At 36.9% G+C, this 12,895-nt stretch overlaps 1 protein-coding gene across 1 annotated transcript in view; it reads left to right on the forward strand.

Moving 5' to 3' along the window:
• The window catches only part of PKHD1 (PKHD1 ciliary IPT domain containing fibrocystin/polyductin), a 469,171-nt gene that overhangs the window by 251,232 nt on the left and 205,044 nt on the right, over nt 1–12,895 (forward strand). Inside the window, exon 51 of the mRNA XM_023212993.1 lies at nt 883–1,011. Within this exon, the coding sequence (XP_023068761.1) occupies nt 883–1,011 (129 nt within the window). The remainder of the gene's footprint in view (nt 1–882; nt 1,012–12,895) is intronic.

The raw sequence follows: 12,895 nt of genomic DNA on the forward strand, positions 1-12,895 counted from the left end.
GGACAGTCCCCACTGGAAATTATTAGATTTACATTTCAATTATGCGATGGAGATACTAGTAGAATGGTTGAATAGAAAATGCCATTTGATCATCAAAGGCAAAATCAATAGAAACTGGTTTGAATGTATGATCTGCCTGTCAGTTACTGCCCTGAGAAGTTTTTAGATTATTACCCTGCCTTTAATATGTAGGGAGAGCTGTGGGAAGAACATAACCTTTGACTCAGTCATTCCATTGAGGAATGTATTTGAAGAAGATAATCAGGATTATTGAGAGATTTGCATAGAGACAGTTAACACTGCATTATTTACAATTTAACAAAGTAAAAGGAGTCTAATGTCAGACAATAGGAATTAAGTAAATTATGGATTTTAAAAATATGCTATGTAGCCACTAAAATTATGTTTCTAAGGCATTTAAATAATATGATGAAATGCATAGGAAAATAGGCTAAGCTAAGCAAAATTCAAACTGGGTGTAAAAAATAAGAACAGGATTTGATATAATCTCAATTATGTAAAAATTCTGAGAAATTCTGGAAGGAAATAGAAATAAAAGGTAGTTATTGCGAGGTAGTGAGATTATAGGCAATTATTACCTTCATTTTCATTTTCTAAATATTTCATGATAAGTATGCCATATTTATTATAAGGCAAAACACAAATGCATAATAATAAAAGTCGGATTTTTTTCAGAAGTGAAGGTAATCTAAGGATTGAATATTTGCTTTTTAGCTGATAAATATTTGTACAGAAACTTATAAAATGTTAAAAGACAGCTTCTTTGGGAGGTGAAAATACCACTAGCATCCTAAAATAAGGATAGAATTGGGAAGTTATCACAATGAATTAGATTTTCAAAATTTTTTTTTTATTTTCTAGCTTCTACCTCTGCACCTGAATCAACTTTAAAATGGTCCCTCCCTGAAACATGGCAAGGTGTTGAAGAAGGCTGGGGAGGATACAACAATACCCTTCCAGGCCCTGGGGATGATGTTCTCATTTTACCCAGTGAGTAAAACAACCCAGGAGATGAATCACAGACAGGCTGAACCCAGCCAGATCTTATTATGTTTCATTTATATTGTACAACACAGTAACGAGTATGGAAATAAGTAGGCACTTATGTTGTTTCATTCTTCCTCTTTTTGGGGGTGTTAATGTAGGAGAGCAATTTCATAGACCAGTGAAATCCCCCAAAATTAACCTAGCATATCTTCATTAAAAGTGGAATAAGTACTTGTGATGCTGAAAGAAGTGAAAATAATCCACTAGCTGGTTAGTTTTCTTCATGTGTCAGAGAATGGATTTACAGGTCAGAGAATGGATTTACAGGTTCCAGTATCCTTAAGTTGGAAAGACACAGAGGGTATGGAAGAGAACGATTTATTAATGTGTTCTGATGGTTTGCCTTTGTGAATTTTGAAATACAGGACTGAGGAAAAATGTCAAGCTCTTCGGTTGCTATGAATTTTCAAAATTGCAGAGAAGTAGGTTAATCAAATAGAAAAATATCTATCTATGTATCTATTCATCTATCTATCTAGACCTATCTTCCAGTATACACATATATTTTTAAAAAGATGATTTCTTAGATATACAGATACACACAGTCATACTTACAAAATTCTTCTTATTTAAAAGAGAGCTTTCAAAAGTTCCAGAATATCTCCCTAGCCTGAGAAGGAAATGCTTTTCATAGGACAATTATATTTTCCCCCAAAGACCTAATTACATTTATGGTTTAATTTGAACCTCTTAAGATAATAGTGAATAAAAGAAGATCCGTAATGGAAGAACATTTAACCATCTGTGAAGTAATAATAATGATAATGTCAAACATTTACTGAGAACTAACAATGTGCTGGGAACTGTTTTCCATGTACCAACTAATTTAATCCTTATAATAACCTTATGAAATAAGTAACGTTATTATCCCCATTTTTACAGATGGAGAAGCAGAGGCCTATGGCAATTAAGTCACTTGGTCAGGGTCCCATGGTTTGCAATTAGGCAGAGTCAGAATTTGAACCCAAGCAGTCTTTCCTCCAGTCCTCATCTTGAACCAATAAAGCACATTCCCTTTCTAAAATGACTACGAGTAAAATAAGAGGGTCACTGTATTCTTTGCTTTATTTGTGTGGCAGAACGAAGGAAGAATGAAACAAGATATACAGGCCACCTTCTTCCCATTGGTGGTGTGTTTGTGTGACTCTGCCCAGAGACACAAGGGCCAGGCGTGAGTGGGCTGACCAGTACAAACGTCAATTATTATTATTATCATCCCGCTTCCCCATCAACCACCTCTCTTCGATGGAGGATGTAACTTTTTGAATAAACAAGCTCATGAGTCATTCCTATGTGAAAAGGAAAAATCTGTTCTGTCTCAGCCATGTCTTTGATTAATCTAGCCAGCGGATTCGCCCTGGGCTATGGTTTTTTCCTACTAAGCAAGCTGCTTCCCCCACCCCATGCAGAAAGCAAGAGAAGCTTTTGAAGGTTGCCAAGCTTTTAGTATCCTTTGGGGTTTTTATGCCAAGCAAGGAGCCATCTTGGCCATCTTGCTTGGCCCTGCAGTTGACTGTGTCCACTGTGTGCCTTGGGTCCCGGGATCCCTGGCTTTCTCCACTATCCTTCATTCCTTTGTCTATGGTCAGCTCATAATATCATAGTATGGGCCTGAATTCTCCGTGACACTGCTCTTAAATAGCACAAATCAATGCTGGGTGGGGGAAAGGAGGTGGGGCACAGACATTGGATGTAGAGAGGACTTTCCAGTTGACCTTTCAGTGTTATTGTGAGAATCAGAAAAGTTAAGATTTTTAAAACATACACGGTTATTTTTCATTATTTCTCGCTTTCACATGAAAAGACAGGTGAGTGAAAAACAGATATGTAGTATACAAAAAATAAAATCCTTGCTCATTGCCCCTCTCCTGCTCATTGCCCCTCTCCTGTTTTCTAATAACCCCTCTTCTATCTCCAACAAATGACCTGTGATTGATGAGCAATTGAATCCATTGTACCATTCAGATTGGGGTCTTATGCAGGAGCTGCTCTGCCTTACTCTTCCCTTCTGATTTTTGACAGACTGATATTTTGACCTCTGATGGGTCTCTGGTTCAAAGTTAGATTGAATCTAACTTTGTTTTCTGCTTGTGGTTTTGTCTCTCTCTGAACTCTTCACCTTTTCCTGGCTCCCCTTGTTTCTTTCATTCCTAGCCTTCTTTAAATCAAATAAATTTGTCCACCTGACTGTGGCGCAAAGTAGACGTTCAATAAGCATCGTTTGGATGAAGTGCATGAACTCATTGCTCCCATCCATAATTCAATAGCAGAAAGAAATCTTTGGGTTTGACAGGATTGACACATACCACTCTAAGATTTTACAGTCTGTGGAAAATAATGTCTTCTCCTTTGAACAGATTCCTAAGAATTATGAAATGATTTTTATGATGATAGTAATGATGGCGATAGTAGCAACTATAACTTGAGTGCTTGGTGTGTGACATGCACTATGCTAAGTATTTTACAAGGATTTTTCTTTTCATATAATTCTCATAACTACTCTATAAGTGGATTCTGTTATTATCCCTCTTTTTACAGATGAAAAATCTAGGATGCAGAGAGGATAACCTGCTCAAGTTTTACCCAGCTAGTAAGTAAAGAAGCTGGGCAGGAAATCAGAGAATTTAAATCAGGAGTTCTAATTCTTCATTGTATCTTTCTTTTTTCAAAAAAACTTACCATCCAAACCTGCTCTGATATCTCCAAATTAGGCTACATATTATACTGAATTTATGCCCCTCTCTTTACCATCCACGTTCTTCCCTTAACTTCCCTTAATTTGAAATAAAACAAAAATAAAATAAAAAACTACTATTTGTTGAGTATCTACTGTACGTCAGATACACTACTTGAGGCATTTAATCTTATCACACATGCTTGGAAAAACTGGAGATACTTCCCAAAGAGGTATGCAATGCAATGAACCATTGCATTAGAACCATTCTAATGCAATGAACCATTAGTAAATGCATTTGCTTTGCATCTGGTAGCAAATGTAGTTGTAATTCAAATGAACACCCCCTTTCCAGTTCACTTTAGCAAATATTTACCAAACATTCACTGTATTCAAGGCACAGTTCCAGGTGCTTACAATCTGGGAACCCAGTGTCAAGTACCATATAACTGTGACCTCAAACAGCTAGGGATTTAACTGGGTTAATAAAACACACAATGCACAATAATACAACGAATAGCCATAATAAATACTGAATGTGTTTAGAGTCATAGTGTCTCTGGGGTAAAGGTGGCTTCATGGAAGAAGAGGCATTTGAAGTGAATTTTGAAAGATGAGGTAAGAATTAGAGGGGCAGTTATGAGACACAAGGGCATACTGGGGATCCTTCAGGGTATAGGATGAGCTGTCAACTAGGATAAACCTGGGGTTCACATTTGGCTTCTGACATTTACAACAGTGTGACATTGGACAAGCTGTAAACCTTTCTGACCCTTATTTATAACATTAGGGCTATAATTAATATATCATAATGTTAAGAAAGATGAAATGAGATAACATCAGTGCACATGACCACCGCATAGAGTTTTGGCGGTAATGGAATTACAGATGAAAGCTGTGATTTGTAATGTATCAGGTGCTCCTTTCCTTCATTTTTCCATCTGGCTGCCCCTCTTGGCCTCTGGTATTAGCAACGCTTTGTATTTGCTTTCCAATGGCTTATTATTTAATTTTCACAACATCCTTGGGAGCTAAATAGGTAATAACTATTATTACAGTAAAAACCCATTTTTACATAATACGATTTTAATGGAACTGCTGATTTTACAAAATGAAAGTGACTGGTAAAAAAGATTTAAGTGATACTTTTGAACCTCTAATATAATTTTATGGTGTTTTGTGTATTTTAATTCATTAATAAAGGAAACGTGTAGAACATTCCCATCATTATTCAAATAGAATAGCATAATTTTTCAATAAAATTCTTAGAGTAAATTGCCTATTTCCATTTTCTGGGAAATCAATTTTATGGAATGACCTCAGACCCATCCTATTCCATAAAAATAGGACTTTACTGTACTAATAAAAGATATCACTATCTTAAGTATGGTATCATTTTCCTTCAAGGCGTTCTATCTTTATGGACATTGGATTTTGAAAGAGCTGTAAATTCTTCTCTGTGGTATTATATAGAGTAAGCTGAGGTAATCATTAAGAATTTGCTTTTGTAGTTTAAGTTCATGATAACTTTGCTTCAACAAATAAGTGTATCTGACTGTCTTTGCCCTCTAAATATTGGAAAAATTGGCCTGAATGCATTCTCAACTTCTTAAGTAGTAGGAACAAGTTCTGCCTTGCTATGCAAATCTCAAACCTTCATAAAGAGTAGCTGTCAAACGACAAAAGGATCGCTCTAGTTTCTGCTCTATGCCTTGTCCTAAACTGACCCGAGTGGATTTGTGTACGATGCCTCCAGTGCTTTCTCAGGATTCTGTTTTAAAGGGTACAGATATGATATCATGTAGCCTCAGCATCTTTGTGTGTTTATGTGTGTGGTAGAATTCACTGTTACATTCTCTATATTACTTTGAACTGTCCTTATTTGAAGACATGAATGGGAGACCACTGTTTTTCTTTTGTAATAACTCTTCTGTTTGTTCTGATTTTTAATATTCAGTACGTTAAATGCCAGAGAAGCTTGTCAAAGTCATGTGATGTTCAAAGAGGGCAATATGTAATGCACCTCCTTGTTAAGTTGCAAAACATTATAATAGGTTGGTGATATGAAGCAGGATGATCATAAATCAGAAAGTAATTTTTGAAGGGAGAAACTTCTATAAAATGTTGTGATTATAGAACTATTGACTTCATTCACCTTTTTCTTATCTGAGCTGAGCAGATAAGCAGAGATGTAGGTCTACAACACCATTTAGAAACCAAACAAATATTGGTGGTGTTTCTATAGCTTGTGCAGTTCTCAAATTTTGGTCTTGTACCATTTGGATGGGACATAAAAGCACTAAAGACCGCCGCCCCACTTATTCTGGATTAGCAAGTGGGAGGGGAAGAAATTTAGACTTCAATTACTGGGGTCCTTTTTGTAATATGTGACATCAGAATGGTGACAAGTGGAGTGGGTGTTCTGAAACTGTATCATTACCTGACATACCACCCAGAAACCTAACAACATAAAACACATATTTTATTTTGCTTATAATTTTGTGGGGAAGGGCTAGGCCGAGATGTTCTAATTTGGGTTCTTCCATGCATCGTAGTTAGATAGTGGCTGGACTGTGGTCATTGAAAGGCTAACCTTGGCTGCCTTTAGATGCCTTTGAGATGGGTCACTCATATGGCTGGGCCTTGATGCTGATTATTGGCTGGGACTCAGGACAATCAACTAAGAGGCCTCAGTTCTTCTCCTCATGGATTTAATTATGGGGCTGCTTGGGCTTCCTCACAACATGATGGCTGGATTCCAAGAAAGAATAGCCTAAGAAAGGGTGTTCCAAAAGTAAGTGGTCCCAGAGACCTATTTGGAAGCCACGTGCCTTCTGAGCTGGCTCTGGCAAGCTCAGAATATCATGGCCATAAATTTCTTGGTCAAGCAAGGTCCTGAGGTCCGCCTAGATTTAGGAGAGGAGAATTAGGTTCCACCTCTCAATGGGAGGAATAGCTAAGAATTTGCAGCTGTCTTTAATCTACCTCTGTGTATGTGTTTATGTGTATAAGTATATATTCATGTATGTAATTAAAAGCAGATGTACCTGACTTAATTCAAAAGGTGCTTTAGAGCCTGCTAAATTTGTGCTGTCTTCCCTGTCTGGACAGACTTTATTTAGATTCTGTTGGCTTGCATGAATCAGAAATTACAGAACACCAGGAGACAGACTGTTCAAAGGGTTTTTAGTTTCTTTATTTTATTTTATTTTTACCTGTAATGCTTAGTGTTAATTATACCACCTCTTCTCTGCCTGAAAGTGGTATTTGTCAACTCTCCAAACATAATTGGGCCCCCAGTTTGGAATTGCTCACTTTGCAGTGAGAATGGACGATAGTTGTTGGACTGCAACTTGTGGTCAAATGTTTACATGGGTGACCAGAGCCTCATCTTAGAAGAGAGGGATGTGGTGGGATGAGAAAAGACGTGGAGGAAACATATTTTGATCATTTTCTTTCAGGGCACACATTAAAGATCCAGGGAGACAACAGTTGAACTTTCCTTTGACCTTGTTTAGAAAGTGAATGGAAAAGCTGTTCTTTAAGCTACTTTTGACCTAAAATTTTAAATCGACATTATTTTCAAATAAAAATACAAATAAAAAGAAAACGTGAAGTCAAAGATGAAAGGATCTTTGGAAACTGTCTATTTCTCCTTCATTTTAGGCAATTTCTTAGAGGGAATCATAGACCTTAGTGAACCTTGCTTTAAGGATGTCAAAGTCATGTCCTCACCACTAGAAGGAAGAACCAGGATTTCAGACTCCACAGAGCAGGTGTTCTCACCAACATTCCTAAGCAGTTTATTTTTGAAATGATGAACGTAAATAAACTTTTCATATATCAAATTGTTTAAAAATATACTATAGAAACTTACAATTTAAAGCAGTCTAAGTATAAAATGCTTTGCTATATGGAGTCCCTTGATGAACTGATTACCTAGTAATTTATTTGTTTTATTTTAAGGTGGATTTACTTATAAATATTAATATATATGTAAATTATAGACACATACAATTGTTGAGTTGGTAGGAAACGTAGTGGCTTTCTAATCCAACTAAAATGAACCATGATAATGCAAGTGTTTTATAAATTGTAAAATGCTATAAAATATGTTAAGATTATTGCCCAAACTTATATTATGTTTTGTACCAAAGCTGAGTGAAATTTTAGTCCCCATGCTTCAACCCAGTGTTTTAAGTTGACCTCTAAAATTTATTAGAGGGACTACTATTGCTTTATTTGTTTTGTTCCTAAAATAGGATTGAATTTTGAGATCAAACACTTGGAGGTTAGGGAGTTCCTTCTAGTTGCAATGACCGTGATTCAAATGGATGCTCCCAAATGAATAGCAGCAGTCCCCTAAACTTTCTGATCAAGACCTGTGATACAGTGCTTTTGCCAGGGTGGACAATTAGGAGTTGGAATTAGAAAGAATTTTTCCCCCAACTATATATGCTTTTCTTCATAAAAATGAAATTTTGATTAAAATAACAGTACATCTTCCCTGTGACAAAATAAACATAAAAAATATAAATATATTGAAATAGGTTGAGATTCTTTTTCTAATCTTAATTTGTCCATCTCTGCTTGATTCAATCATGGCATTTGTTTCTGGGCTAATTAGAACTCACTTAGTGTCTACTCTTGGGATCCAAAGTCATGTAGACCTTGACACTCTTTATGGCTTGCTAACTTGCTGGAACTAATTCGAGTTTTACTCTAATAGAGGGCTTTTATAAACCTTTTCTTGTTTTCACTCACCTGAGAAACACACTCATTGTCATGGTCTATTAGTGTTAGCGTCATGGATTGTAGTCATTTTCTAGGAGGGGCGCATGTCCCCAGTATGTAAAGATCACGGGGTGGGGGTAATTAGCAAGCATGAAGTATATGAGAGACTGGCGTTTTATTTTGGTACCTACTCCCACCTAGAGAATAACTGCTTTTATGATTTCAAATACTCCATGTCAGTCTTCCAGAGGTGTGACCCTATTGGGCACCTTTTGTTGTAGTCTGAGAGAATTCTGAGGTATTTCTGTAAAACACCTATGATGCTTTCCTTCAGTTGCAATAGGTGTTAATTTTTTTTTTTTTTTTTTTTTTGTTTTGCTACTATAGCAACTTCTTTCCTTACGCAACCTGTACAAACTTTCAGCAGCAGTTTACAACTATTTCTTAAAGAAACTATGCATTACTTTCCCCAGGATTTTAAGTATACTTTGGCCTTAACAATACAAATTACAAGCTATATAGTAGCAGTAAATGCAATGATGGCTGCTATGGAAAAATATAATAAGTGTCATAAACTTGATGGGAAAGCAGAATTGATAGGACTTAGCAATTTATTGATTGCAAAAAAAAAAAAAATAAAGAAAAATGAGTCTGAAAAGATGACCAGAACTTTTGCACACAGGTGAATGCGTAGGGGTACCATCAGTAGAAGTAGGGGATGCATGTAAAGGAGTAGGTTTAGCAGGGAGGATAATAAATTCCATTATAGACATATGCTCAGGTTCATGGGCAGATGCCTAGATGGTAACAGGAAATATGGACCAGAAGATTGAAAGGAAGGCCAATTGAGAATCTGGATTGCAATTTGGTAATCCTCAGAATTGACTAAGGGGGTCTTGAGTATTGAATGGGGATTAGGACTCATATGAGAGCTATTGCAGAGAGATATAAGGATTGGGTAGAAGTCAGCGTCTTAGTGAAATGCTAATTTAAGTGGCAGGAAGAGATGTCATAGAATGAGCCGTCATGAAATCAGAACCAGGACAGTAGAAGGTAAGGCAAGAAAGGAGCAAACACCAAGATGATGGAGGTGGTTAACAGTAAATGTTCCAAGGAGTACAAGGAGGATGGTAATTTGGAAATTGCTTGAGAATAAACTATATCCTCTGTGCAGGCTCCCACTAATTAAATGCAAAACCTAATGTAACATCTCTTGCTTGTTTTATAGTTTCACACATCTGGATTATATCAGTGTCTTCAAGGATACACATATCTTTGTTAAAATTAAAAGCCATTACTGCCCATGAGCAGACTTTTAAGGTGGCAGCCAGGTTGTCCCTGGTCACTTTCTGGTTACAATGCTGCCAAGTGTTCTAAATTAATAGGCTCAAGTAATAGGTTCAGTTCCACCAAACTGGTTAATGTGTATAGCTCAATCAGCTTGATTTGGAAAACAGAATAGGTTATGTCATTTAAGAAATTGCTGTCAGTCAGGCACAGTGGCTCATGCCTGTAATCCCAGTACTTTGAGAGTCCAAGGCAGGCAGATCACTTGAGGTCAGGAGTTTGAGACCAGCCTGGCCAACGTGGTGAAACTCTAACTCTAGCAAAAATACAAAAATTAACCTGGCGTGGTGGCGTGTACCTGTAATCCCGGCTACTTGGGAGGCTGAGGTATGAGAATCACTTGATCCCAGGAGGCAGAGCTTGCAGTGAGCTGAGATCTTGCCACGACACTCCAGCCTGGGTGACAGACCGAGACTCCGTCTCAAAAACAACAACAACAACAAACAAACAAAAAAACCCAAAATCACTGAATCACTGTCCTTTCCTAAAAGTAGAGTATTACAAAAACACAACACAATACAAAATATATTTTGTTTTAAAATTTAGGAGATTATGTATAACTCTTAGAATGAATTCAATTCTGGAAGTAAGAATTGAAGTCTATATTATTTAAAACAGGCAACATTACTCTATCAGAGCTCATTGTTTAATTACTCTCAGCTCTGGAATACTGAGAGTGGCATCCATAGGTTTTAATATTTATCTGGGGACATTGATATCAGGAACTAATATCTTTATAATCATTGGTAAAGAGAATGACCTGCTATCCTGGTTTACCCAGGACTGAGGGTTTCCTGGGACATAGGACTCTCAGTGATAAAACCTGGAAAGTCTGAGGCAAACCAGAATGAGTGGGTCACCCTACTAAGAAATCAGCATTAAAGTTTGTGCCAACCCCATATTCTATGATTTGCACTGCAACAAGTTTGCTGAGGGTTAATGAAAATTTCCCCTGATTAAAATGCATAAACATAATTTACCTAGTTTTATTGCCCCAAGAACTTTGTCTCATGGAATTAATATTCTTTGAGGAGTGTTACAGAGGCCTTTCTTACAAAAGAAGGGAACCTGAGTGATTGCATATGTATTTTAACCCCCTGGTTGGGGTTGGGAAGTGCAAGCCAAGCAAGGAGCAGCTGCCCGTGGGAGTTTTTAATGCAGAGCAGGGCTTTTTTCACGTGTTCTCATTGAATTACTTCTTTTTCTCTTTATGGTCTGTTTTCCATGTGGATATTTTTTGGAATGTAAAATTAAATAATTCATGATTTCTCAATCAATGGTTTAGGTACAGTTGCCATTTCTTGAGTTGATTATACTCCCTTGAGGGAGCTTTTGGAGTCTCCTCATGTGCAGAGGTTTAGAGATAAGAACTTTGCTGAAGTGACAAGGTCTTTATAGGTACAGCAGGCCAGCAGGGACAGGAATGGCATAGTTGGCTCATTGCTGACCCTTGGGTTACCACACTATTAAGCAGCTCAAGAGTTCTTAACATTTTATGTGTCCTAGATCCCTTTGGCAGTCTGGTAAAGCCTAGACCCATTCTCTAAATAATTTTTTGATACATAAAATAAAGTAGAATTATAAAAGAAATCAGTTATATTGATATGGTTGTCAAAATATTAAATAAATAAATATTAAAATAAAATGTGATAAGCTCCTCTGTTAGAAGGTTGAATAACAGCACCTAGCACCGGTTCTAATAGGTATCATAATTTCCATGTCATTATTGCAGAAATTCTCCAAAAAGGGCTGCCATAAATTTTGTTCCTTCCTATAAACGCTTGCTGCTCCTTCATGGAGACATGGGGCTTCCTGCCCTCCTCTGGAATCTGGGCTGGCCTTTGTGACTAGATGGACTGATATAGACTGTATTAATAAAATAATGTTCTGGGATTTTGAAGCCTAGGTCACAAGAACGCTTGCATTAGAAGATTCTTTTGCCTGGAAGTCTCATTTGCCATTGGGGTGTTTCCTTTGAGAACATACCCCTTAGGCTATGGAAATCCAAATCACATGAAAAGGTCATTTTTGTAGCACTGCTTGGTAGCCCCAGATGGAGATAAGCTGTAGCCAAGAGCCAATCTCAGCTTCCAGTTGTGTAAGTGATCTATCTTGGATATCCAGACCAGTTGAGCCCAATAACGGGTCTGGCTGAGAATTCTGAGGTTTTCTTTATCTGCAAGTACATTAAAAATCTCTTATTTTTATTTTTAGGTCAATGTTACTCAGGATTTCTTATGTCTACTAAATAATGATACTTAGAAGGGACATTCTAATGTTCAGTTCATTAAGAGTATATACATAGGCACTGGTGGAGCTAATGATCCAAATGCCATCCAAGAGAGCTAAAAGAGATTAAAACCCCTCGCAAAGCCAAAATTGATTTACATTTATTCCATCACTGCTGTTTGCATGTGTGATATGAAAACAGAGTTCAGAAATCATGCATTTATTGAGCAACTATTTACTGGGTGCATAACTTATTATGTGCCACTTTGCCTCATATTAAAAATAAAATGATGAGCAAAACAGTTTCAAGACCCACCTGGAACTCACTGCCTAGTGGGGGAGATAGAAATATAATTGCATGTAGTTAAAAATGAGTATGACTAACAAATGTGCTATAGGAAACATTCAGAGAGTGATGAAAGCATATACTGTGGGACCTGGACCTGGACTGGCATAGAAGTAAATTCAATTACAATTCATATTTGAAGGCTGAAAGCAACAATTTAGATATTAACTGTAACTAGTAAGAAATTTACCCAGGGTTTCTCAAAGTGTTTCCCCTGAAACTAGCTCCTTACAAGCATCACATGGAAAAATAAATAAGTCAAACAAATTTGAAACATTTTGGACTGAGCACAGATAAATACTTTTTTTTTTGTTTCTGTTTTTTTTTCAAAGCCTTTTATATGACAGTATGGGTTGTATAACTTTCGGAGGGGGATATAGTACGGGCTGTTCTCCAGCATGTTTGATCATGCAACACTTTTATTCACAGAGCAGCTTATATGCTGAGGATTCAGGGAAGCCCTTTGAGTACAAAGAGTTCTCACACTTAATTTAACA

Source organism: Piliocolobus tephrosceles, chromosome 5 (assembly GCF_002776525.5).
Source record: "Piliocolobus tephrosceles isolate RC106 chromosome 5, ASM277652v3, whole genome shotgun sequence".
Lineage (NCBI taxonomy): Eukaryota > Metazoa > Chordata > Mammalia > Primates > Cercopithecidae > Piliocolobus > Piliocolobus tephrosceles.